The following is a 27,340-nucleotide window of genomic DNA, read 5'->3' as shown; positions in this document are numbered from 1 at the left end:
TTTACAGTATTGTTATTTTATCGTGTAATCTGTTATTTTTAGTACAAAAGTTTAATTGTCCTGTAGCAACGCACGGACACACTACCTAGTAAAAGTAAAAATAGACAACTAAAAATAAACACCACTCCACCGTGTGATGAATTTTCTGAGACGTGGCTTTCATCTGCACGGAGACACCGTTGTAAGCAATCTGCACTCAATTTTTTTAACTAGATTCTCATTGGCCTCGTGACATGATCGTGCTCGTTGATGGACTTGTCTGGTCGTTAGACCCTCCACAATGTACTAGTGAAGCCAGAAAATGAGTGGACCCAAATACAACAAAAGAAGCATTACTCAGTAAAGGCTGCAATATGCAAAGAAACACAGAAGCGGTGCTATCTAGAGATCTAAGACCCACAGTGTAATAAAATATCTCATATCTTCTCTCCACCGTCTATTTCATTAGCCGATGGCTTCAATAATCAACTGCTGCTACAGTAGAATAATTTTATTTTAAGAAAATAGGAGCGGAGCAAGAACATTCACCGCTCCTGGTTTCTTAGACATCACTCAGAGATAGCATCGCTTGTCACAGCGTTGTCAGTGATTCTTATTTGCTCTCTCTCCAAACTTAACATCACTCAAGGTATACATTGCAGAAGGCCTTATAGACTTGTGTAGGGTTTAACGCTATTCGCACTCACCGCGTAGTATGCCGATAATGACGCGTACGAGAGTATGTGGATAATAACGCGTTTGTAGACAAACAATAGTAACACTGTTCATATTCGTCGCGTGTGTTCATGCTGTCTGACTTGTCTAGTACGTACTCCATACGCCCGATAGAGAATGACATATACATGTACAAAAACAACAGTACCCCATCAGGTCTAGCTAGCTAGTTTAACCTTATTCGAAATTCGTAATTCGCTGCCTGATGGTACGTCTGCTGACAACAGTAAATAGTGCTATTGTATTCACCACGTGTCTACAAACAACAACAGTAAGCATCGCTTATCGCTATTCATTTAGTATTTAGTATATAACTCATATTCGAAATCGCTCGTTGCATGATGTCTGTAGCTGTAGACAATGATACGTCGTCTGCTACACCACGCTCGCCTCTCAGCCTTGGAATAGAAACGCCCAGCCGCCGCCTCGTCAGGTCTCTGCAGGCAGGTTGGTACGTAGCTAGCGCCGTCGTGGCATGCCGGTACTACCCTCTTCCCCCATCTTGCCGACGTCGTTGAACGCCTGCCCCGTCATCTGGTCTGCCGCCGCTTTCACCCGCAGCATCACGTCCTCCTCCTCATTAGGCTCACGATTGTCGTCGTCCCCGATCCCCGTCGCCGGTGATGCCACAGCTGCCTTCCGGTCCCCGCCACCGGCCGCCTCAGCCCGTTTCCTCTCCACCACGTCCGTCGGCATCACCATCTTCTCCGCGTACGTGCCCGCCATCGCGCCCTTCGCCATCCCGTAGATGTTCTCCGTCGCCGCCCGACCCCTGTGCACGCAGTCCAAAAACCCAGAAGAAGCGAGTCACGCGCGACTCGAGCATGCATGCAGTAGAAGAAACGGACGAAGAGTAGTATGTACTTCTCCTCCTCGGATGGCTCATGCACGCGCCGCGCCTCCTCGGCCGCGCGCCGCCGCACGTCCTGCCCCTGCTGCCACGCCGACTCGTCCGTCTCGCCCTTCCTCGCCACGGCGTCGCCCGCGAGCGCCAGCCACGCGCCCTTGTCCACCGCGTACTTCTTGGCGTTGTTGGGGGTTTAGTGCCACATTATGTAGCGATGGTGGAGGAGCACAATATATAAGACGGAAGAAATCCCTACCTGTAAGGCTAGTCTTTTGGGTTGAGTAAGGCCCAAAGGCCTTATATGTTGTAGCTCCGGTGGACCTGGGACCTGTGGGAGCGTAGGCTCATGGTAACGAGCCGGGCTGGCTGTAAGCCAGCTTTAAGATCGTGAACTTGGTAAGATCGTGAACTCTGGAGTTTAGTGATGGTGGAGGAGCACAACATATAAGGCGGAAGAAGCCCCCACCTACTTTCGAGCGTCACACATATGGCGGGGGCACCCTGATGTGTGACAAAGGGGGAGATTGTTGGGGTTTAGTGCGTCACACATATGGCGGGGGGCACCCTGATATGTGACTAAGGGGGAGATTGTTGGGGTTTAGTGATGGTGGGGGAGCATAACATATAAGGCGGAAGAAGTCCCCACCTATTTTTGGGTTGGGAAGGCCCAAGATCTTATATGTCGTAGCTCCGGTGGACCTGTAACCTGTGGGAGCGCAGGCTCGTGGTAACGAGCAGGGCCGGCTGTAAGCCAGCTCCAAGATCGTGAACTCGGTGGTCACCACCGGTTCCAACAGGCGCGCTCTACAGCCGCCGTCGCCTTTGTCCGCTGCGGTGGCGCCGCGTGTGGCGGTAGCACCGTCGTCGTCGTCGTCCCGGACGACGACCCGGGCGCCGCCGCCGCTGCTAGAGAAGGTGCCGCGGATGGCGCCCATGACGGTCCGCGCGCTCTCCTGCACGCTGCTCAGGATGCCTCCGCCGCCGCCGCCTCGGGGGCTGACGGGCGTGGTGGCCTCGTGGACCTGCTGGTCCCGCCTTGACGCGGCGAGCTCGTCGGCTGCCTTTTGCGCCGCAGACAGCGCGCGCTCCTCGCGGCTCTTCTGCATGGACGCCATGGCACCAGACTCTAGTTGATGATCTAGTCTAGCTATCGATGTCCAGGGGGTTGCACTGCACAGCCTTCTGGAGTTCTGGTTGCTTGGGTAGCCCGAGGCGGGCAATAAAACGATGGCCATCGCAGGGTGAGGGTGACACGGCAGGCGTTGAAGCCCGGCCGCCCGGGGGCGTCGCGCTGCGCGCCGCGTGTGGGGTGACCTGACACGTACGTAGCCACGCATGCAGGAACGGTGCTCAACTCCATCCATTCCACCGTGTACCTATTGCCAGGAAATCCGACATGCATCTTGAGCTGAAGTATTGGAAAAATATGACCTGTTCAAAATGAACTATTTTTGGATTCCGAGAAGCACAAAAAGAAAAGAATGCACTAATAAAAAGTACTTAACCTTGAACAAAGCCACGACACCTCAGATTGTAAAAAAAAAAAAAAAAAAAAAAAAAAAAACCCACTAAGATTTCTTGTCTCCTTGTTTTCTATGCCAGTTCGCCAAGTTCCAATTATATGAGAGATCGACCTTGATGAATCTAGCATCCGTACACCTCAAATTGCACATTTAAGATCTTTTTATATAAGAATTAAAAAACTGCAATAATTTTACACATATACTTCCTCGGCCCAAAATAAATACGCTTGCAGAGGTACCAACTCATTCTAAGTTTGACTAAGTATATAAATAGTATCAAAATTTTTATCTCTAAATAAATTTATTATTAAATTTTTCTTAATTACTATTTTAAAAAAAAATAAAGGCAGGAGCTCTGCTGCTCAATTATGACGAAAGAATTTTATGCAGAAGAAGGTTAGGCAAATGACATGCCAAACAGGGCACCCGAGAGGCTAACCAAGCCACGTGACACGGCTGAGCACAAAAATAACACACTGTCATGGGTCATCGCTGTCGAGCACAAAAGCCAAGCTGCCAGCTCTGACTTCCCAGGCCACCCACTGACGAGTCCAAAGCAAACGGCTGCAATCAATCATAGTTGACAAACTCATACACCCGCGAAGAGCAACTCGACTTTCAATCACGAACCAGTGCCTCACCTCCAGCGGTTGCAGACCCCAGCAGAGCCCCAGCCTATGAAGAAGGGGGCGTGTCATCGTTCCCGAGCCACGTCCCTAACGCAGCAGCCACGACTTCACGTTGTGAACCCCACATCCATGCGACAGCTAGACGCCGAGAAGTAAAGATAAGCTGCAGAAGTAAACATCGAATCCACGACGATAGTCCAAATGCGACGACTTTCGGAAGGAAGCGACGCTGATGGCGACTCCCTCGGATGTCTAATGGACCGGGTTTTCACCCTTGGATGACAGTGTTAGAAGGAAAACATGACGCCACAGACAAGGAAGCGGCGCCCACCGGTGTCGCCGTCGCCAAGGCTTTCGCCCACGAACCCTCGAGCACGAACGCCGGGCCAAGAAGCCGGACCCCCTGCCAACCAGCACCGCCATCGCCACTGTCCTGCCGCCCCCTAGATGCCCTTTTAGAGGGGCATCGACGCATCGGCTGCATGCAGCAGCAGCACAACTGCGTCGGCCACCCCCTCCAACCGAGCCACACAGAGCCGGAACTGACTCTGCCGCTCGCGTAACACCGCCACACGTCGAGGCTGTCGATGACCACCGCCGACGGCTTTGGCGTCCACCATGGTCGCCGCCGACCTTGCCGCCAGTAACCACGAGGTACGTGCCCCCACCACTGCGGGTGCCGCCCTTGCCCTAGGGGAGTCAGATCCAACCACCAGGCTGTGAACTCGGTGCCCCATGCTGACGCCGCTGCCTCCGTCTTCCGCGGGCACCGTACTTAGTAGATCGCCAGCAGCCGCTGTGGGCAAGTAGGTCCGGCCGGCTACCGTCCCAGCTGCAGTCAAGCAGGTTTGGTCGCCCGCTGCAACGCGGCCACGCCCAGGTCGCCAGACCGGCCACCGCGGGTAGGCTAGCCCGACAGGTCGCCGCCACCGCAACCAAGGCCTTGAGGAGAGGGAGCAGGCGGAGGAGAGAAAAGGGAGGCCTACCATAGCACCCTATGGCCTTCATGCGACCGCGGCTGGCCACCACGCCTCCTACCCGGGGCAAGCCAAATCTAGTTGCCAGGGGCCTGTATCCGGCCGCCCGGGCAGCAGATCGGTGGCCCCGACCGGTGGCGCCGCCACCGTCAAGACCTGGAGGAGGGAACGCACAAAGGAGAAGAGAAGAGAGCCCCGCAACCATCCCTTGTGCCAGCTTCGGGCACCAGTTGGCGCCGCTGCAGCCACGACAGCCCTCCCCGCCGAGCTCCACGTAGCTTGCACTGGGAGGGACTGCTGGCCCATTGCCGCACGTGCCACCACACTCAAGGGAGGGAGAAGCCTACCGCTGCCATCCTGGCCACCCGAGCGGCCATGCCAGCGGCGGCGCGACGGGGGAGGGGGAGGGAGAAGGGGGTTGCGCTTGGGTTCGTGGGGGCCTCCAGTGTTGCCCGCGTGGGAGCGACACGGAGGCGAGGTTATGTATTTTTGCTTAATTACTAATCTAATGATATTTGTTACATATTAGAAAATAAGTTGTTTTATATATATTAGTCAAACTTAAGGATATTTAATGAAACACTCTGACAAACAAGATATGTACTTATTTTGAGACCGACGAAGACGGGCGGAGTATGTATACATGTTCATATGAATGACAATGATATTTAAGGATATTTCACCCTTTGAGACCAAGGAGTATGTATACAGGCTCGCATGAATGTTAAGGATGGACGTGGGATCCATACGCCGCTAAAAGTGTACATTAGAAGATTTTCTTGACGAAATTAAGAATGGGCACCAAGTTGTGCATAGACAAAGATGCACGCATATATGCACATCAGATCCTGTAGAAACCCCATCCAAGGAGCGTGATGGTGAGTGGCACAAGGTCTGACTCCTGCATCGTCAACAGGATCTTCACCACTGTCTCCAAGGGCGTCTTCAACAATGTTTGTCGGTCGTGTCTCACCGCCTTCTCCCTGTGGCACACCATCGAGGGCTGCTTCCTCGACAACGAGCTACAACACGCGGTCTACCTCGAGGCCGAACTATGTTCCACGTAGCAAGGCGACCTCTCGATCAACGACTACTGCACCAAGCTCAAGCGCCCATGGATAAGGTTCGCAACATTGTCCACCCTGTCTCCGAGCCAGCCAGGTGTTGAATCTCCTTCATGGCCTCAACCCTCATTACCGCAATGTAAAGTTGGTCATCACCTCTAAGTTCCCGCCGCATACATTCATTAGCGCACGCTCCTTCCTCATCTTGGAGGATCTCAGCGCCTAGCACGATACTAACGTCGAAGTCGGGCAAGATCTCGCCGCCACACATGGTGATCGATCGAGCGGTTCTTCTGGCACCACTCACGCGTCCTCCAACGACGGGTCCTCAGCCTCCAGCGCGCCCCACGCCAACCGCTCCAAGAACAATGGCGGCCACGTGTTGGAGGCCGAAGACCCATCATTGGAGGACGTGTGAGTGGTGCTGGAAGAACTGCTCAACCGATCACCATGTGTGGTGGCGTGAGCTTGCCCGACTTCGACGTTAGTATCGTGCTAGGCGCTAAGATCCTCCAAGATGAGGAAGGAGCGCGCACAATGTGTGCAGCGGGAACTTGGAGGTGATGACCAACTTGACGTAGCGGTAACGAGGGTTGAGGCCGCGGAGGAGATTCATCACCTAGCTCGGCTCGGAGACAGGGTGGCCGATGTCGTGAAGTGGATCGGCGAGGCGCTTGAACTTGGTGCAGTAGATCGAGAGGTCACCTTGCTATGTGGAATGCAGTTCGGCCTCGAGGCAGACCGCACGCTGTAGCTCGTTGTTAAGGAAGAGCCCCCCAATGGTGTGCCACAAGGAGAAGGTGGTGAGGCGCGATCGACGAAATGTCGAAGACGGCCTTGGAGACAGTGATGAAGATCCAGTTGACGATGCTGGAGTCGACCATGCACCACTCGCCGTCACGCTCCTCAGACGGGGTCGGCGACTGAACGTGACTCTCGAGACCGAACTCGCTGAGTGCGGAGTCGAAGAAGCAGCACCACTGGCCATAATTGGCCTCGTCGATGTCCAGCGTGACGGGGACATGGGAGCAGATGGAGACTACCTAGAGGACGGCGGAAGAGGCTGGGTCGACGGAGAGTTCGTCGGAGGAGGAAGCAACAGAGTGCGAGGGAGACAGCGCCATTGATGCGGAAGCGGTGGCGAAAGGCGGTGGCGAAAGGATTGATGAGATGAACCTTGGACGATGACACTGCGTAGAAATATGTACAAAGGAAGATTGATCGACCAAATTGTATTGATCTCGGGTGTTTTACATATAGATTATACAACAGTGGCCAGAGGCCACACCTAGACAGGCGAGTACGCGGGCGAGCGCGCCCTGCGGGAGCGTGGGCACTGTGGAGACCGCGCGGGCAGGCGCTCGAGTACGCGGGACAGCGCGCCCTGTGGGAGCGTGGGCTCCGCGGCGTGCGCGAAGGGCGCTGGACCTGGCATGCGCTTGACTGAAGACCGGAGAGCTCTAGCCATTGGAGGCGTTCCGCTGACAGATCCAACAGAGGCACGTTGTTGCGCATGCCGTATGCGCAGTTGCTGCCTGCCTAACTGCCTATTGGTGATTGTGTGAGGCAGTTCTAGCGTGCGCACGTTCAAATTGAAATGATGTTGCAAATACAAAAACCAAAAAAGTTTTGAGTTTGTATTATTGTATATATGAACTTCAGGGAAAAGAGGAGATCCGTCGCGTCTCTTTATTTATTGTAGTTTTTTATAACGTTTTTTCTTTTTGTAGTTGGATGCTACTTTTACATGAGAAGCACAACGCCTGAACGCCGGCCAGGTCACCTCCGATCCAGTGGCCATCAGCTACTAGAACGGCGTCTCCGTGGAACGCCGGTGCCCTCCTCCCCCATCTTGCCGACGTCGTTGAACGCCTGCCCCGTCATCTGGTCGCCGCCTTCACCCGCATCATCACGTCCTCCTCCTCCGACTCGGCGTCGCCCGCCTTATTATCTGTGGTCCTGTCCGCCGCCGCGTCCCTGACGCCACGCGCCTTGTCCGCGGCAGCGTCCATGGCGCCCCGCGCCCTGTCCGCCGCCGCGTCCTTCGTCTCGTCGGCCTTGCCCATGGCGGCGTCCGCCACGCCCCTGGCCTCCTCGCGGACTTGGTCCCGCCTCGGCGCGTGGAGCTCGTCGGCCGCCTTCTGCGCCGCGGACTGCGCGTGCTCCTCGTGGCTCTTCTGCATGGACGCCATGGCTCTTCTAGCTGACAATAACCTGGCACACTATCTACCCGATCGATGGTGATGCCGCTGGTGCACTCTCTTGTTCTTGCTTGCTAGAGCGAGTCGTCAGTGGATGAACACAGTGCGGCGCGAGGTGGGAGGTAAAAAGGGCGGCGAGAAATCTCCAGAGAGGGTAGGGTGTCGCGGTGGCGGGTGCCGGTCGCCAGCGTCGCACTGCACGCCGCGTGTGAAAGCTGTAGGACACGTACACGTTGGGTTCATGCCCCAAGAAGCCAAACAAAAATTTGTCGATGGCCAAACTTGAATACTCCGTATATTTGGATCCTTTTATTTTTTTTAAATTGAAATCTACATCGTATGTAATAGACTAGCCTATTTAGCTTGATATCTCACAATTTTCCTAAGTTCAAAATATAAGACTATCTTAAATTCATTGGTTGGGAGATGTAAATTGATTCTATAAATCACCAAGCTATATTTCTACTCTTCAACTTATACTAAAAATGCAACATATATATAAGTATCTCTTTTGCATGGCTAACAATTATATACAAATACATTAGTACACAAAGCTTTACGGGGTAGGCAGTTTTGATTTATGGAGGCGGGCATTGCAACCGCCTATAATTAAAGGTCACCGTTAATGAAGACTTTAGAGGCAGTTGTTTTGCCCGCCTCCATAAATCAAACGAAAGAAAAACCTGTGGACAGGCCCGCCGACTCCATCCATGTGCCCCGTCGTCGCAGCCACTTGTCGGAACCTAGACCACGCGCACTGTCAGGATCTGGCCTCCCACCATTGGATCGATCCACCCGCCGCCACATCTGGAGGTGGAGGGGAGGGAGAGTGGCCCACCACCGAGATCCGACTGCCCTCCGTCGGGCTCCATGCCTTCTTGCCGGATCTGGCCCGTCGCGGTTGCCATCGCGGAGAGGCCTACTCGAAGCCTGCTCGCAGTTGCCGTAGTCGTCGTTGTTGCCGGATCTGGCCCGTCGTGGCCTGCTCGAAGCCTCCCGCCTCCGCGCTGTTGCTCGGAGCAAGGCGCGCGTCCGCGCCGAGGCCCCCTGCGTCTGCACCATCGGGGCTGGCCACTCGTGTCAGCCGGGGTAGAGAGAGAGAGAGGAAGAGAGAGATGGGGCAGAGAAGGATGCTCATCGCAGAGAAAGGGAGGAGGGAGTGTCGACACAGAGGGAGGGAGAAATGAGAAAGAGTTATATAAGCCCGATAGGTGGATTGGATATAGACTTTTGCTGGGCCTCGTGTATATTTTCCCGGGCGGGTTTATTAGAAAGCCCGCCTCCGTAACTCTGTTTTAGAAGGCGGTTATTTTTTTGACCATATCCGTAAATCGATTTTACGAGACGGACAATTTTAACCGCCTCCGTTAATGGAAACGACGTTAATCGTCTGGCATTTTACGAGACGGTTGGATTGTGTGACTGCCTCGCTTAACAAAAGGCCACTGCCTCGCAAAATCATTTTTTAGTAGTGATATATTCTATATATAACTATATTAGCTTAATTAATCTATACCTAAATTATAATTTTTAGAATAAATTTAATTCCAAAGATCCAAACACGGAGATTTTTGGATTAGAACAGGCCAGAATTTGACCACCACTCGTAAATAGGTGTTTGAATAATGATCAAGTCAAAGTTTTACATCAAAATAATGGCAAGGCCAAACGACACAGATTTTGGGGGACAAATGTGTTAGGGACTAAGGCGAAGAAGCTAAGAATAGGTGTGATCAAGGGTAGGGTGCTCCACTAAACTCTATGCCAGGTGAAGACGAATACCCTATTTGTTTCACCTTTTATCTAACTTCTATCAGCCGGAAGCTGAAACAAACAGCCCAGTGTCACTATTGGATTCAGCTTCTTTGTCGAGTGCCTTAGGCATTCGGCAAAGCCTTTGCCGAGTGTTACACTCGACAAAGGACGCTCGGTAAACAGTGTATTGGTAAAGACCTTTTTGTCGAGTGCTAATCTGACACTCGGCAAAGAAAAGTCACTGTGACGGTGAGCGCCACAGTAACGGTGGCTTTGCCGAGTGTTAAGGTCAAACACTCGGCAAAGGTCGCCTCTTTGCCGAGCACCGTTGACTTAGACACTCGGTAAAGGTGACCACTGTGCCGAGTGCCACCGGCAAGACATTCGGCAAACAGACGACCTTTGCAGAGTGCCTGGCCCGTGGCACTCGGCAAATCTGTGATGTTTGCCGAGTGCAATGGCCTTTGCACTCGGGCAAAGCATGTTCCCAAGCATGTTCTCAGGTCGTCATTTTGCCGAGTGTCATGGCCATTGCACTCGGCAAAGTGACTGAAAACATCCTTTTTATTTGTTTTTTACATTCCATCCAAACAAACAGAAGATATATATAACAAATATCACCAACATCACATATATATCATCAACAACACATATATATCACCAACACCATATATATATCACAAACGTCACATATATATAAAAAACGTCACATGTCTCACAATATGTCACAAATAAGTTCACAAGTAATCCAAGTGCTCCATCATCTACAACCACAATTACAAATAGAAGTACCATTAACAACCACAAGTATCATCACCAAGATGGCCAATGCGACTAATTTGGTGAAGGATTCGCTGAAGCATGAGGATCGTTCGATGCCGCCGATTGATTCTGCACAAAGGAGAAGAGATTGCATGTGTGAGACAAGATAAATATATACCATACATGAATAAAACTTTCATACTCTACTAGGTTTGACCGTAAGCATGAACATATAAACTAAAATATTTATACTCACAGGAGTAGAATAGTGAGGAGGTGGAGTTGGAGGTGGAGCGAATAACGAAGTGGCGGAACTACACCCGTAGCGGCGCCAAGACTTTGCATGTACTGAAGAATCTCCGTCATCCTCCGCTGCTCGGCCTCCCGCTCGGCCTCCACCCTCTCCATCTTTGCCTGCATCTGCTCCTGTATCCTCCTCTCTTGTTCCAGCTGGGCCTACAATATATTCACCCCAATGTTACAATAATGCAAAGGAAAGGTATGAAAAAACCAATGAACGACGAATAAACTAGGAATAGCCTCGAGTGCCTCCACCCGGTGGTGTGAAGTGTCCTGCTGAGGTCGTATGGCCGGGCTCCTGCTTGTGCTGCTTGCTCGAATCTGGGAGAGACTGTGAGTAGCGGCCGAGTCGATTGCGCCGTCACCAATCCAGTACCGCCCATGCTTCTTGCCTCCTCCCACCCTCATGACGACTTCTCCATCAAGGTCCTCGGTGCTCGAATCGTACTCTGGCCCATGGACCTCCCTTGCCATCGATGTGTACTCACTAAGGCGGTTGTGGACGGTCGCATTGCTGTACGCCTCGGCCCTGTCCTCCAGGTTGTAGTCGACGTCGGACGTCGCCTTGCCCTTGTGGGCCATAGCAAATGCCTTGAAGATGGAGCAAGGCTGGCCACCATGTGACACCGACTGTGAGAAAAACAGCAAGATGATTAGAAATCATGTAGAATTGAGCGTTAGAATAAATAAATGAATTCGCGTACCCATGTTTCTGCGTATCCGCTGAGGTTGCGGCTGCCTTGATGGTGTGCTACACCTGGCATCATCAAATGCTGCTCCTGGCACAAGTTGTGCGTCTCCTCCCACTCGCGTGAGCACCACTTGTCCACCATCTGTTCCCGGCACTGGGGATGCGCGGCGCACCAATAAGGAATCATCTACAGGCCATCAAGTACATGACATATCAGAAGACGAAATTAAGCCTACTTAATCTCAAAAGGAATCAGTATTAATATTCTGTATTTACCTGTAGGTACTGGTCCCGGGTCAGCGTCATGGTTCTTGTGTCCCTTTTGGTGATCTTTGTTCCAAGGACGGTCCCATGGTAAGTTATGACGGCCTAGATGCGTGCCTCGTAATGCATGTCCACGACGTGTTTTTTTGCAGCATTTGGTAGCCACCGCATCCGCCCTGGCCTCATGTCCGTCCTAGCATCTAAAGAAATCCTGCATACAAACATGATGTATCCATTCATTATTTCAAGAATATTCAATAAATGCGACGTATTGAGCAATGTAGTGCGAGGAAGACTTACCCATAGCTCTTGCTTTACCCGCTCCGCCTTGTTGTTGAATACCCTATGGGCCCGATCTGTAGCATCGGGGGCAGCGGCGTAGTGGTCAAACGAGTAGGCCGGCCTCGTCACTCCGGCGTACTCAACCAGGCCAGGGAAGTGCTCCTTGCACAGAAGACCGAGTATGTCATTGACTTGGCGTGTGTGACCACCTCCACTCGCCACAATCGTCCAGTTCCTGCCCAAGTGATTAAGAAAAATTATTAGTTTCTATTTTGATTTTCAACATATCATATAAAGTAGTGATAACATCTAAAGTTACTTACTTTTCCCTCTCGGGTCGAATCAGCGGGCGTCTCTCACGAGGTATCGGTCGCTGAGGGAGGCTCGCGGGACCTCACAAGTAGACGCTCAACGAACTAGAGGAAGCGGAACCCCCTACTGTGGCCTCCTCCTCGTTGTCCTCCTGCGCCTCCTCGGCGTCCTCCTAGGGCACCTGCTCCTCCTCCTCCTCCTCCTCCTCACGCGACGGGGCGGCAGGCGACGGCTCCCTCCTGCGGCTGCTCCTCCTCCTACTCCCACCGCCCACCATCTTTTCTGTGGCTTATAAGTCGACTGATGCTGTTTTATTGTGAGAGAAAAACACTGTATTATGATAGTTGAGAACATGGTGTATATATTCGAAACAGTATCAGAATGGGGAATGTTCGAACATAGTTATTATATTATTATATATAGTTGAGAAGTCCATTGCTAACTCAAGTTAAAAGTGGGTTTCACATTAAAATATTACTCTGTTTCCCTTTAATAACTGTTACATATTATATATACCACAGAATCATTGATGTTCACTTTGCAGTTGTGGATAGGTAGGGTCTAAACAAAAGATTAGTCATGATTGTTTCTTTGTTTCGTGGAGCATCCTTTCCTCTGTTCAATTCCTAGGGTCTAAATAATGATGGCCGAATTCCACCTGCAGCTATTTGATTTTTTTTAGATAAGGGCAGCTATTTGATTTATATAAACTAATTATAGCATATGCAGATTATTTAAGAAGACCCAATATTTGAGGAATGTTGCGACATTTAAAAGATGACGAATTTTTGCCTGGCTTTTTGTAATCCTAGTTGGAAGATACATTTGATAACTTGTTCTATTCAGGGCACAATAATCGGATGACATGTAACTCTGTGTGCTTGTGAGATTTGCTTCAAGTACTAGTTTATCTCCTTCTGGTATGTGTACTATTACTACTAAAAGGTTTGCTTTCCTCGACAACGATTTTTCATCTTTGGTTTATACGAACAAGTATAACATAGTTCGATCTGTTATTTTATATGTTAATGGGTGGAGCTTCTATGGCAAATTTTATTCTTGCTTAGCTTGTTGTGATGTACAACTAGCTACGTGTGGCATTCTAATGGAAATAGCATGAATCAGATGGTCATCTGTATAACCCTAGCGTTTATAAGTTTGATACATGAAAAATCATGTCTATTGTTTTAGCAATAGATCTACAAATTAAAGATGTGCGGGGACAGAACTAACATGCAAGAATACGCTGTATAGTACCACAGAGTTTATACAGTTATTGGCCTCCTACTAGATTATAATACGCCATAAAAACAAACAATATGTGATGGTCATACGAAACATGAAAATATTGCTATAGCTCTGAAGCACCACAAGCAAGCCTCCTCCACACAAACAAACAATCTTGCAACTAATTCTATACTAGAGAGCTAGCAAGAGAACTAATTACAACTAGTTACAACTAAGCTACTCTACTAGCTACACAGTGGCGGCGGGGCGGCGGCGTACCAGTGAAAGGGGCGCCTCCTCCTCCTCCTCCTTCCTCTTTCCTCCTTCCTCCTCCTCCTTCTCTTCCTCCTTCCTCCTCTCCTCCTCTCCTCCTCCTCTCTTTCTCCTCCTCCTCCGGTGGCGTGGGCGCTGGCGGGGGTGGCGGCGGCGCTGGCGCGAGCGGTGTGTGTGTGTGTGTGCGTGTCTGTGGGTCGGCTGGGCCGACGGGGTTAAATCCCCCCTTTGCCGAGTGCCCCGATCTGGCACTCAGCAAAAGTTTTTTTTAATTTTTTTAAATTCTTTGTCGAGTGCCACCCGGCCTGGCACTCGGCAAATAGGGTTTTTTAAATTTTTTTTAAATTCTTTGCCGAGTGCCAGCTGTCCTGGTACTCGGCAAAGAGCTGATTTGCTGAGTGTCATTTTTTGACACTCGGCAAATCGTATTTTTTTCACTTTTGACCTCCAAACGTTTTCTGGAGTCCTCATACAATACCCGGTACTCCATGTTCCAATATGGCACATTTCTCGGACTTTTTCTATATTTCTTTAATTTATTTCATTTAATTGAATTTTCTTGGATAATTCAAATTATAACTGCTAGTCATTTGAATAATGAAAAAAATGAATGAAAAAATGATATTCATGTTATTTAGTATAATGTGAGGCCGTATCCAGGAACAGACCACCAATTTCGAATACCTTGTTCACGAAACATGACCATGAACTTGCGGTCGAGTTGTTTTTAAATTCTATAAAAAGCAAACGAAGTCCGAAAATCATGAAACTTATCAAGATGTCATGATATCATATGTGGAGGCTGTGATAAAAATTTGAGAAGGTTTCACGCAAGTTGTCACGTACGATGCTTGCAAACCAAAGAATCTCCGAAGAAGTTTCATGATTTCGTGAAGAGGCCGACGAGGTGGTAAGCATCGTACGTGACAACTTATGTGAAACCTTATCAAATTTTTATCACAGCCTCCACATATGATATCATGACATCGTGACAAGTTTCATGATTTTCGGACTTCGTTTGCTTTTTATAGAATTTAAAAATAACTCGACCGCAAGTTCGTGGTCATGTTTCGTGAACAAGATGTTCGAAATTGGCGGTTTGTTCCTGGATACGACCTCACATTATACTAAATAACATGAATATCATTTTTTCATTCATTTTTCATTATTCGAATGACTAGCGGTTATAATTTAAATTATCCAAGAAAATTCAATTAAATAAAATAAATTAAAGAAATATAGAAAAAGTTCGAGAAATGTGCCATATTGGAACATGGAGTACCAGGTATTATATGAGGACTGTAGAAAAAGTTTGGAGGTCAAAAGTGAAAAAAAAACGGTTTGCCGAGTGTCAAAAAATAACACTCGATAAATCAGCTCTTTGCCGAGTGTCAGGAGAAGACACTCGGCAAAGTGTTAACGGCGGCTGTCGGCCGTTAATGGCGGCGGCCCTTTGCCGAGTGTTATTGTTTGACACTCGACAAATCTAGTCTTTGCCGAGTGTTATTGTTTGCCGAGAGCTCGACACTCGGCAAACCACATCTTTGGCGAGTACCAGTTGTTTGCCGAGTGCTTTATCTCTGGCACTCGGCAAAGAGGTGGTTTGCTGAGTACCCGATAAAAAGCACTCGGCAAAGTCTGGGATACTCGGCAAAGAAGTCGTCTCCGGTAGTGTATGGCCCCGTTCGGCTTACCTAGAAACCAACTTATTCGGCTTGTTTTTTTCAGCCAGAACAGTGTTTTTCTCTCGCAACATGTCGGTGTTTTGGAACCGGGGGTCCCTCTACCGACGAGTGAATTTGTGCTGCGTGCCCCTAATCCCGGATGGTAATGCAAAGAGACACAAGGTTTATGCTGGTTCAGGCAAACGAGGCCCTACGTCCAGTCTGAGAGGTCGATCTTATGTTCTTTGCATCGGAGTGCTCGTAGTAGGGGGTTACAAGCTAGGTGAGAGAGGGAGCTAGCCCCAGGTCTCGGCGAGGGTCGTGCGGGCTGCTTGAGGCGTTGTTCTCAAGTAGCGTAGAAGTGTGTCGTCCTATCGGTGTGTTCCTCCTCCCCTACGAGGCCCAAGTCCTCTCCTTTTATAGTTGAAGGGAGAACGAAGGTAGTACATGTATCACTACGCGACGTAGCGTCAATAGAAGTGGCACGTCCGAACCCTGTGGCCCGTTCTGGTGGCGATGTGGCCGTAGGAGCGATCCGTCCTTGGAGTGCTGGAGCGGCGTGGTTGTCCCATCAGGTCCTGTGCGTCGTGGGAGCCCCGGGAATGTCTCGGAGCGGATGTGACGGCGAACGTGCAAGCCCTGGTGGGCAGATTGTGCGCGAGGCCGAGGCCTAGTTGGTGCCGAGGCTCACGCTGCGGTGGGGGTCTCGGTGGGCACGAACCCCGAGATTGCCGAGGCCCTAGTGCATAGTGCCGAGGCCTTGAGCGGGCGGCGAGTCGCGGGTGCAGCGTTAGGACACAGTGGCTGGTAACCCCCGTCACGCTCTGTCCCAGGTGCTGACCGTGGACACAGTGTTGGGACACAGTTGTCGGTAACCCCCGCCGTGCCCTGTCCCAGCTGATACGGCGTTGATGCGACTTTGGGTTGCATCGGCCATTCTGTGACGTTGAGCCGCTGTCCGGCGGAGATTGCGGGAGTGGTTGAAAGTATTAATGAGACGTGACGTGCTGTCGAGGTGGGGGCCGATGGACCATGGACAAGCCGGCCCCGAGCGACACAGAGAATGAGGCCTCGCACGAGACGGAGGTTAGGCCCCTTGCCAAGGCATCCTCTAGGGTGCCTCGCACGAAGCGGAGTTGGCGTCGGGATGCCGAGACCTCCTGCTCCATAAATGGGGGCGGTGTGTCCGAGCCCTGTAGCCGGCCACTGTTGTGGTATGGTTGATGGAGTGGCCCCATCCTTGTCATGTAGAAGTGACGTGCCGGTCGTACTTGATCTTGTGCGTCGTGGGGCTCCAGTACAGCTTGATGCAGGGCATGGCGGGCGTCGTGCTGGTCATCATGTGATGACATCGTAGGGAGCTGTGGCTCCGCAGACGGCGAGGCCGAGCCATCGTGGGGGGTTCGGCGGACATGGATCCTCAGGCTCCCGAGCCCCTGAAGCATTCCGCCGAGGCCTTGGGGGGAATTGTTGATCCTGGGTGCTGATTCTGAGGCCACAGTATCTCCGACGTGGCTCCCCACGCTGCGTTGTTCTCGGAGCAGGAGTTGGTAGCACAGTGAGGCATGGGCGTCAACTATGTGCTTTAGTGGTTAGCACAGTGGCGGGTAACTTCTGCCCAGTCCTGCCTCCTGTCCCATCGGCCATTCTGCTGTACTGTGCCGAGCATGCGGCCGATGTCAGGGGCAGCAGTTGGCTGAGTTAATGTGACACGACGTTTTGTCAGAGGGGCGGGAGAAGGAAGAGGCAGCGGAGTGCTGCCGAGCCTGCCTCGCGCGAGACAGAGAGTCGGCGGCCCGGCCGAGGCCCTTGGTGGGGGCTCGCTCGAGGCCAGCGGTGAGGGGGCCTCGGGCGAGTCGGAGAATCGGCCGAGGCCAGCGGTGTTTAGCTGGTTTCGACTTTTTCGAAGTCTAAGCAGCCGTTTTTTGGTTCGTGCTTAGGGTACCCCTTCTCACTGTATCCGACAGTAGCCCCCGAGCCTTGGGGGAGTGGAGGCACTCCCCCTAAGGTTCTGATGAGAATTGGCTCTTGATAGTTCCTGTTGGGATGGTGTTTTGTACTTAAGGTTTCGGTGGGTGCGCGCGAGCGCACCTGCCGGGTGTAGCCCCCGAGGCCCTAGAGGAGTGATTTCACTTCTTCAGGGGCTTTTTTTCTCTTTCGAGTGAGGGGTTTTCATTGTGTTTGCTGGGCCCGTGGGCGCGAGTTCGGATCGCAGGGCTTCGACGATGCTGCAGAAAGAGCCCCTTAGCGTCCGCCTGGAGCGAGAGGGCCGTCAGGGGTACCCCTGGCTTTTTGTATGACCCTCATGCTTCCTTTTCGCTTGGAAGGAGGGGTGGAAGATGCCATGCTACCCTCGGTGGGCGCGAGCGACGGCATTTCCGGTGAGCTGTTATCGGGTAAGTCCGAGTGGAGGCCCGTACCCCGTTCGCTGGGGGTCGGCTAGTGGTCCGGAGACGCGCTCCAAGAGCACAGGCGGGTTTCTCTAGTGGGTGCCGAGGCCGTTCGCTGGGCCTCGGTGGCTCGGTGCCTCCCTACGGTGGGATCCCATTCGGAGACCTCCCTGCCGGTCTCGGACACGACACAGGGCGCGCTCGTACAGGCTCGCCCGTAGTCGTCCCTGACTCTTTTGCCCTGGGGCGGCTGTCGAAACCCCTGGGGGGCCAGCCTTCGAACCCCTGGACCGTAACGGACTCGGGTCGCTTGTCTTTATCTTGGGTGCAGGAACGGCCCCCGGGCCTCCGCACGGAGCGAGAGGGCAGTCGGGGGTCCTCCCGACTTTTTTGTCCGTCTCCCGCACGTCCTTTTCGCTCGGACGGGGGGCTGTTTGCCGAGCCCACTCGTGTGTGAGCCTGAGCCGCTGGGTCTCGGCAAAGTTGCAGGAGGAGCCCCCGAGTCTCTCGCACGGAGTGAGAGAGCGGTCAGAGGTCCTCCTGGCTTTTGGTTCGCCCCTCGCGCGTGAGGGTCTGTCCGCCGAGCCCCCCTCGGGTGCGAGCCTAGGTCGCGGGGTCTTGGTGTCTTTTGCAGAAGGAGCTCCCTAGCCTCTGCACGGAGCAAGAGGGCCGTCAGGAGATCTTCTGGCTTTTTGAACGACCCTCGCGCTTCCTTTTCGCTCGGAAGGAGGGTTTGTTTTGCCGAGCCCCCTCGTGTGCGAGCCCAAGTCGCTGGGCCTCGGCAATGGTTTGCAGGTAGAGTCCCTTAGCCTCTGCGTGGAGCAAGAGGGCCGTCGGGGATTCCCCTGACTTTTTATTCGACCCTCGCGCTTCCTTTTCGCTCGGAAGGAGGGGGTGGAACATGCCGCGCTACCCTCGGTGGGCGCGAGCGATGGCATTTCCGGTGAGCTGTTATCGGGTAAGTCCGAGTGGAGGCCGGTACCCCATTCGCTGGGGGTCGGCTAGCGGTCTGGAGACGCGCTCCAAGAGTACTGGAGGGTTTCTCTAGTGGGTGCCGAGGCCGTTCACTGGGCCTCAGTGGCTCGGTGCCTCCCTACGGTGGGATCCCATTCGGAGACCTCCCTACCGGTCCCGGGCACGACACAGGGCGTCCCAAGCGTTTCGCTTGCTTGGGCCTCGGCCTCGCATAGGCTCGCCCGTAGTCGCCCCTGACTCTGTTGCCCTGGGGCGGCTGTCGAAACCCCTAAGGGCCCAGCCTTCGAACCCCTGGACCGTAGCGGGCTCGGTGCCCAGTTCCTTTGCCTGAAAGGAATCGGGGGGGTTATTTCTCTCCCTACGGTTAATAACGGCAGGCGCGTCTTTTGAGGCGGCTTTTTTGGGGAGGCGAAACAGCGCCTGCTGCTGTTGTGGTCGGACGTGACGTGGCGTCAGCCGACGGGACGTACCTGCACGCGTGATTAATGAGGAGGGAGTGGGCGCGTGGGCAATAAGACCGGATCTGGATAACCGCGCCGGACTTTTTGGGGAAACTTCCCCGATTTCGTCGCCCGGTGGTTTCATCTCGTCCCTGCATAAATACGCAAAGAGCCTCGCCCTCCCCTTTCTTACCTTTTCCGCATTTGCTTTCGCCGCCCCTGTGCCGTTGCTGAGAGCATAGAGCGCCGAGGAGGAGAAGGGCGAGAGCGAGAAACTGAAAGAAAGAGAGAGAGATTACCACCGTAGCAGCGACCTCCACCGCGCAATGGCTGGTGGTCCCGTCATCCTCCCGGCGGATCCCTAGGAGCGGTCTGACGTCACCGAGGAGAAGCTACAGTCGCTCGTGGAGGCTGGTCTTCTTCGCCCGATCACCGACCCTGACGAGCCGGAGTGGATTGCCCCGGGGGATGAGTCGGAGCCGAGGCCGCGCGACGGCTACGTGGTGAGCTTCGTCGTCTTCCACGAGCGAGGCCTCGGGCTGCCGGCGAATAAGTTCATGTGGGCGCTCCCGCACTACTACGGCGTGGAGCTTCATAATTTCAGCCCCAACTCCATCGCGCAGGCGGCCATCTTCGTCGCCGTCTGTGAGGGGTACTTGGGGATCGCTCCCCACTGGGAGTTGTGGCTCCACTTGTTCCGAGCGACGTTCACCACCAAGCCGGGGGGAACGAGGGGGGCTCGGAAGGTGCAGAGGGCCGGCGGCTGCACCCTTCACGTGCGCCAAGACCGGCAGTCCCTCTACATCCCGGCCCAGCTATCATCATCCAACCATCGTTGGTACGACGGCTGGTTCTCCCTCCGCAACGACGATGGAGGACTTCCTCCTTATACCGGGCGGGTTGTAGAGAGTCAACCAGAGAAGTGGGGATACGGCGTCATCAAGGTTGATCAGCCCAGGCTGGAGCCGCTATTGCAGGCCTTGGGGAAGCGACATGACCGCGGCCTTTCGACGGCCGTGGTTGTGGCGGCCTTTCACCACCGGAGGGTGTTGCCGCTGATGGCCCGGCAGCGGCGGCTGTTCGAGATGACCCCGCGCGACCCGATTGCCGGTATCAAGATGTCCGCCTTCGCCCTTACCGACGATGAGACCCTGCGTCGGGTGAGAGAGGCGGTAGACGGGAGGCCGAAGATCGACGATTTGATGCCATTCCCGATGCGCCCTTCACGGGGGTACATCTCACTGGTGAGTTGGATGTTGCCGATGCTTTCGTGGCCTTCTTGTTTTTCGCCTTTTTTGTCTGCTGTCTTACTTCGTCGTTGCCGTAGGGGATAAGGGACGTGCGAGACTCCCCACCGCCTGTTCCCGAGGACGCCCAGCTACGAGCCGTGAACAGGGCGCGCGCCGAGGAGGAGAAGAAGAAGAAGGATGCCAAGGAGGCAAAACGCACGAAGAAGCTCCTCGTGCGCGAAAAGCTGGACGCCCGTCGCCGGCGTCAGAAGCTCGACGGCCTCCCGTTGGAGCCGTCTCCCTCGTCGTCGGTGTCGGATTCTTCGGGCGACGGCGACGGGCGCGACGTGGGGACGGCCTGCCTGGAACGCCTCCCCGACATTAGGGAGATGGTGCCCGGGGCGCCGGCAAGGAGCCTGACGCCCCTAGGAGGAGGAGGTGTCCCGGGGCCGGTGGCGGCCCATCCCGGGGCCGAGGCCGAGGCCGACATGCCTGAGGCGCGGGTGTCGGAGGAGCATGCCGTCAGCCCGATGGGTCCAACGGTGGCGGTGGAGCGAGCGACGGTGGGGCTGACCCCATCGTCTCCACGAAGGGTCAAGGAGGTGCCGGGGTCCGGCGGAGGCCAGCTGGCTTCGGTGGATACCGAGGCCGCGCCGCTGCCACCACCGGCGCCGTTGCAGAGGAGGCTAGCGGTGTCGAAGCGGCTGCATCCCCGTTCGCGGTAAGCGTCTTTTCTTTGTGGAGTCCATAGTACTCCCTGTTTGTCCTTTGGTCGCATGCTGACCTTGGGAGTGTCTTTGCTTCCAGCCAGAAGCATCTGGTGGAGGATCCTGCCTTGGCGCCCCGTAAGGCGCTCAAGGTGAACGTTAGCTCCTCCGCCCATCAGGCAGCGGAGGCGCAGGCTGGCATGCAGCGTGGCGCGGCGTCGGGCGGGGCCGTTTCGGAGGAGGCGGCTGCCCAGGAAAAGGGTGCTAAGGCGGCCGCGGAGCGAGTGGAGGAGGAGGAGCCCACGCCTCGCGATGTCGTGAGTCTTGGGGCGAAGGAGGCTGGGGCGTCCACCATTGCCGAGGCCATTGAGGGTGAGGCCGGAGCCCCCAAGGCCTCCGAAGTCAAGGCGGTGGATGCCGGGGCCACCGAGGTAGAGATGGCGGAGGCCGGAGCCCCTAGATCTATCGAGGCCGAGGCGATGGAAGTGGAGACGGAGCAAGTTTTGGCGCCGCCCCTAGTTCAGACAATCTCGTCTGATGATTCCTCCCCCGAGAAGGAGGCGGCGGATGTCGAGGCGGCCAGTACCGCGGAGCAGCCAGTCCTAGATCCTGCCGAGGGGAGTTCGGCCCTTGCCCGGCTGCGGCCCGAGCCCCGTGGGTGGAACTTCCCGCGTGTTTTCTGGTGGGACCGGGCTGATCCCGAGGGGGAGCCTATGTTCGCCCTTGAAGATATCGTAGAGGGGGGCGGTGGGATACCCTCGAGTAGTACCGCCAACTTGTAGTGCGGTCGTTGCAGACCGCGATGACTATTGTGGGACGGGACTTGCCCGGTGTCACCCAGGTAAGTACTTTTCCTCTCTCGTGCCGCGTTGTTTCCTCTCCGAGCCCCCTCGCAATGTTTGACGCGCGTTTTTTGCTTTGCCTCTTTAGGAGCTCGAGACCCGATCCCTTGGGAAATCGGTATTCCTACGAAGGGAGAGGGATATCTGGGACCAGCTCCGGCGGCAGATAGGCCTGCTCGCCGATGCTCAGGGGCTTTTGTCGGCGCGGAGTGTGGAAGTGGAGGACCTTCGCCTTCGTTGTGCTGACATTCAGGCCGAGTTGGCCACGGCTAAGGAGCAGTCTGCCCCTCTGGTAGCGAAGGTCAAGGAACTGGAGGAGGAGCGAGACGCCTTCAGGTCTCGGGCCCAAGAAGCGACGGCCTCTGCCAAGGCCATAGCTAGGCAGCTGGGTGCGGAGCAGAGCGAGCATCAGCTGACCAAAGTCGCCTTGGCCGAGGCTACCAAGGCGGCCGAGGCCTCTCGGACCAAGGCCTTAGATTGGAAGAGCAAGGCCGAGGGTAAGTTCCGCCGAATCGTGCTCTTAGTTCTTTTTGTTCTGGTTTGCGTTTGACTTCTGACCCCTCGTTGCGACGTAGATCTGGAGAAAGAGGCCTCCCAGGCGGCTGAGGCCTCCATTGCAGCGCAAGCGGCGCTGGATGTTGAGGTCCGGGAGCATGAGGCGCTGCGCAGCGCAGTCCGCACCGCCTGTGAGGCCCTGGACGTCGAGGGGGTCCAATCGGCCAACTCCCTTGGGAGCCGCCTGATTGCGTTGAGCGGCCGCGTCCACGAGAGGCTCCGGGGGGCGTTGCACACGGGCGTCAAGCACGCCCTGGCCGTCGTCTCCTCGCACTATGCTATCAACCTCGAGGCTGTCAGCGACGGCTATGTGTTGCCAGAAGACGACGAAGAAGCTGACGTGGAGGTCGCGAAGCTATTGGAGGCGGCCGAGGCACCTGGCGTAGCGCTGGCTGGTCTATTTGAAGAAGAGGTGGTCCCTCCCGCGCCGGCCGCCAATCCTTGAGCTTTGACTGTTCTATGTTCCAAGCGTTGGTGAAGATTTTGCCCTTCTCGTTGGCTAACTTGTAGGTCCCGGGCTTCAGCACTTGGGCGACGATGTACGGCCCTTCCTAGGGTGGGGTCAGTTTGTGGCGGCCCTTGTTGCTCTGCCTCTGTCTCAGCACCAGGTCGCCCACCTTCAGGTCTCGGCTTTGGATGCGCCGGGCTTGGTAGCGTCGTAGGGCTTGCTGGTACCTGGCTGAGTGTAGTAGCGCGATGTCTCGGGCTTCCTCCAGTTGGTCGAGGGCGTCTTCGTGGGCGGTGCGGTTGCTTTGCTCGTTGTACGCCTGTAGCCTCGGTGAACCGTACTCTAAGTCAGTGGGGAGGATGGCCTCGGCTCCATAGACCAGGAAGAACGGTGTGAATCCCGTGGCTCGGCTCGGGGTGTTTCGTAGGCTCCAGACGACTGACGGGAGTTCATCAAGCCATTTCTTGCCAAACTTCTTCAACCGGTTGAATATTCTTGGCTTAAGGCCTTGTAGGATCATGCTGTTGGCACATTCTACTTGGCCGTTCGTCCTTGGGTGTCCTACGGCCGACCAGGCCACCCGGATGTGGTGGTCGTCGTAGAACGTTAGGAACTTGCGACTGGTGAATTGCGTCCCATTGTCAGTGATGATGGTGTTAGGAACCCCGAACCTGTGGGTGATGTCCGTAAAGAATAGCACCGCTTGCTCGGATTTGATCTGGGTGATCGGACGAGCCTCGATCCATTTGGAGAATTTGTCGATGGCTACCAGCAGATGGGTATAGCCCCCGGGTGCCTTCTGCAGAGGCCCAACCATGTCCAGCCCCCACACAGCGAATGGCCATGTGATGGGGATGGTTTGGAGGGCTTGGGCCAAGAGGTGCGTCTGTCGAGCGTAGTACTGGCATCCCTCGCAGGAGCGTACTATCTTCATGGCGTCGGCCACCGCCATTGGCTAATAGAAACCTTGTCGGAAGGCGTTACCCACGAGCGCCCAAGGCGCCGCGTGGTGCCCGCAGACTCCCGCGTGCAAGTCCCAAAGTAGGGAGTGCCCAGCTTTGGTGGTGATGCATCATTGGAGAATACCCGATGGGCTACGCCTATACAACTCGCCGTTGTAGAGGACGTAAGTCTTGGCTCGTCGCGCAAGCCACCGGGCCTCAGTTCTGTCCGCAGAAAGCTCTCCTCGAACGAGGCGATCAAGGAAAGGGACTCGCCAGTCCGTTCCTTGGTCGACCTTGGGAGGCTCTGCGTTAATCGCCATGGCCTCGGGCTCGGCTGGCGGGGTCTCGGTGGCCGAGGGGGCCTCGGGCCCTGCCTTGGGCTCGGCCGATGTGCCCTCTTCCGTCGCCGAGGCGTAGTCGACGGATGGCTTGTGGAGGTCTCTGGCGAAGACGTTCGGGGGGACCGGGGCTCGTGCCGACGCCATTTTTGCCAGTTCATCCGCGGCTTCGTTGAACTTTCGCGCAACGTGGTTGAGTTCGAGACCGTCGAACTTGTTTTCTAGGCGACGTACCATCGCGCAGTACGCCTTCATTTTGGGGTCATGGCAGCTTGACTCTTTCATCACCTGATCGACGACGAGCTGGGAATCACCCCGCATGTCGAGACGTCGCACTCCAAGCTCGATGGCAGTTTGCAGGCCGTTGACGAGGGCCTCGTATTCGGTGACATTGTTGGAGGCGGCGAAGTGAAGCCGGATCATGTAGCGCATGTGTATCCCGAGGGGCGAGACTAGGAGCAGGCCCGCGCCAGCCCCAGTCTTCATCAGAGACCCATCGAAGTACATGGTCCAGCATTCTGATTGGATCTGAGCGGGTGGCAGCTGCGTGTCGGTCCACTCAGCTACAAAGTCGGACAGGACCTGCGATTTGATCACTTTTCGAGGCGCGAAAGACAAGGTTTCTCCCATGAGTTCGATAGCCCACTTGGCTATCCTACCCGAGGCCTCCCGGTTTTGGATTATCTCTCCCAAAGGAAAAGACGACACCACAGTCACCGGGTGGGACTCGAAGTAGTGACGCAGCTTGCGTCGAGCCAAGACTACGGTGTAAACCAGCTTCTGGAGGTGGGGGTAACGCGTCTTAGTCTCGGAGAGCACTTCGCTGATGAAGTAAACAGGTCATTGGACGAGTAGAGCGTGTCCCTCTTCCTTCCTTTCGACTACTACGGCTGCGCTGACCACTTGGGTCGTCGCGGAGGCGTAGAGTAAGAGGTGCTCGCCCTCGGTGGGCGGAACCAGGATGGGGGGGGGGGTTGGTGAGCAGTGCCTTGAGCCTGGCGAGGGCTTCCTCGGCCTCGGTGGTCCAAGAAAAGCGCTCGGACTTTCTCAAGAGGCGGTACAAGGGCAGGCCTCTTTCGCCGAGGCGCGAGATGAAGCGGCTCAGGGCTGCAAGGCATCCCATGACCCTCTGCACCCCCTTGAGGTCTCGGATCGGGCCCATGTTGGTCATGGCCGAGACCTTCTCCGGGTTGGCCTCGATTCCCCGTTCCGAGACTATGAACCCCAAGAGCATGCCTCGGGGAACCTCGAAGACACACTTCTCAGGGTTGAGCTTGATGCCCTTCTCTCTGAGACATGTGAAGGCAACCTCCAAGTCGCCGACGAGATCACCGGCCTTCCTGGACTTGACTACAATGTCATCCACGTAGGCCTCGACGGTTCGCCCGATGTGTTTGCCAAAGACTTGGATCATGCACCGTTGGTAAGTAGCCCCCGCGTTTCTGAGGCCGAACGGCATGGTTACGTAGCAGTACATGCCGAATGGAGTGATGAAGGAAGTCACGAGCTGGTCGGACTCTTTCATCTTGATTTGGTGGTAACCAGAATATGCATCAAGGAAGGAAAGGGTTTCGCATCCCGCGGTGGAGTCGACGATTTGGTCAATTCGTGGTAGTGGGAATGGGACTTTCGGGCACGCTTTATTTAGACCGGTGTAGTCCACGCACATCCTCCACTTGCCATTTTTCTTTCTGACTAATACAGGGTTAGCCAACCACTCTGGATGGAATACTTCCTTGATGAACCCGGCTGCCATAAGATTCTTAACTTCTTCGCCGATGGCCCTGCGCTTCTCCTCGTCAAATCGGCGCAAGCATTGCTTTACCGGCCTGGAGCCTGCCCGGATATCTAAGGCGTGCTCGACGACCTCCCTTGGTATGCCCGGCATGTCCGAGGGACTCCACGCGAACATGTCGACGTTCGCACGGAGAAAGTCGACGAGCACGGCCTCCTATTTGCTGTCGAGGGTGGTGCTGATCTTCAGACCTCGGCCGTCGGGGTCGGCGGGATCGACGGGGATGAGCTTGACGGCCTCTGTGGGTTCGAAGGTCCCGGCGCGCCGCTTGGTGTCGGGAACCTCGCTATCAAGCTGGTCGAGATCGGCGATGAGGGTCTCGGCCTCCACGACGGCCTCGGCGTACTCGATGCACTTGACGTCGCAGTCGTATGCATGTTCGTACGTAGACTCGACGGTGATGATGCCGTTGGGGCCTGGCATCTTGAGCTTGAGGTAGGTGTAGTTGGGGACCGCCATGAACTTGGCGTAGCACGGGCGCCCCAAGATGGTGTGGTAAGCCCCCTTGAATCCAACCACCTCGAAGGTGAGGACCTCCTTGCGGTAGTTGGAGGGAGTGCCGAAGCAGACGGGTAAGTCGATGCGCCCGAGGGGTCGTGTGCGCTTTCCCGGTACGACGCCGTGGAAGGGTGCAGAACCGCCTCGGAGCCGTGAATGATCGAGCTCTAGGAGCTCCAGAGTGTTGACGTAGAGGATGTTGAGGCCGCTGCCTCCGTCCATGAGAACTTTGGTGAGCCGGGTGTTGCCGACGATCGGGTCGACGACAAGCGGGTACTGCCCGGGGTTTGGAACATAATCAGGGTGGTCATCCCGATCAAAGGTGATTGCCTCCCGAGACCAATCGAGGTACCGGGGGGTGGCCACCTTGACCGAGAAGACCTCCCGACGTTCCCTCTTTCGTTGGCGCGCCGTGAGGCATGCCGAGGGTCCGCCAAAGATCATGAAGGCGTTGTGTACCTCGGGGAACCCATCATCTTTATCGCCGTCCCTTTCGTCGGCCCCCCTTTTCCTGGCTTCATCGTCGTTGGGGAGCCCAAGCCTAGCGTAGTAACGCCGGAGCATGGTGCACTCCTCGAGGGCATGCTTCACCGGACCTTGATGGTAAGGGCAGGGCTTTTTCAGCATGTCGTCAAATAGCCCGGGGCCCCGGGGGCCTCGGGGATTCCTGCGATCTGTCGTGGCGACATGGACG

The 27,340-nt window shown here is 54.9% G+C and overlaps 2 protein-coding genes and 1 pseudogene across 2 annotated transcripts; all 3 read right to left on the bottom strand.

Annotated features, from left to right (window-relative positions):
- Positions 1-1,125: 1,125 nt before the first annotated feature.
- LOC136451949 (late embryogenesis abundant protein ECP63-like) lies at positions 1,126-2,714 on the bottom strand. The gene is made up of 3 exons (XM_066452626.1): positions 2,488-2,714; positions 1,579-1,742; positions 1,126-1,486 (listed from the first exon to the last, which is right to left on the bottom strand). Exons 1-3 carry the CDS (start codon positions 2,674-2,676, stop codon positions 1,174-1,176), a joined length of 666 nt encoding a protein of 221 aa, XP_066308723.1. The 5' UTR covers positions 2,677-2,714; the 3' UTR covers positions 1,126-1,173.
- A 4,840-nt stretch (positions 2,715-7,554) lies between these two features.
- Positions 7,555-7,946, bottom strand: LOC136454516 (embryonic protein DC-8-like; annotated as a pseudogene).
- A 1,822-nt stretch (positions 7,947-9,768) lies between these two features.
- LOC136454515 (uncharacterized) lies at positions 9,769-24,983 on the bottom strand. Its single transcript, XM_066454910.1, has 3 exons — positions 24,588-24,983; positions 11,261-11,402; positions 9,769-9,779 (listed from the first exon to the last, which is right to left on the bottom strand). The coding sequence occupies exons 1-3, from the start codon at positions 24,981-24,983 to the stop codon at positions 9,769-9,771; spliced, it is 549 nt and encodes a 182-aa protein (XP_066311007.1).
- Between the last annotated feature and the right edge of the window lie 2,357 nt (positions 24,984-27,340).

The sequence above is a fragment of the Miscanthus floridulus genome, chromosome 5 (assembly GCF_019320115.1).
Source record: "Miscanthus floridulus cultivar M001 chromosome 5, ASM1932011v1, whole genome shotgun sequence".
NCBI classification, from domain to species: domain Eukaryota; kingdom Viridiplantae; phylum Streptophyta; class Magnoliopsida; order Poales; family Poaceae; genus Miscanthus; species Miscanthus floridulus.
Note: the sequence above shows the minus strand (reverse complement) of the source record. Positions and strands in the feature narration are given on the sequence as shown.

Bases quoted from the DNA above. Each gene is read 5' to 3' on its own strand.
- LOC136451949 (XM_066452626.1), bottom strand. From the start codon at position 2,676: ATGGCGTCCATGCAGAAGAGCCGCGAGGAGCGCGCGCTGTCTGCGGCG. The intron at 1,743-2,487 runs ATCCGCGGCACC...ACCCCCAACAAC, and splicing joins CGCGGACCGTCATGGGCGCC to GCCAAGAAGTACGCGGTGGA. The intron at 1,487-1,578 runs GTACATACTACT...CTGCGTGCACAG, and splicing joins GAGCCATCCGAGGAGGAGAA to GGGTCGGGCGGCGACGGAGA.
- LOC136454515 (XM_066454910.1), bottom strand. From the start codon at position 24,983: ATGGGAGAAACCTTGTCTTTCGCGCCTCGAAAAGTGATCAAATCGCAG. The intron at 11,403-24,587 runs GTACGTCGCCTA...TTTTTCTCACAG, and splicing joins TGAAGGCGTACTGCGCGATG to TCGGTGTCACATGGTGGCCA.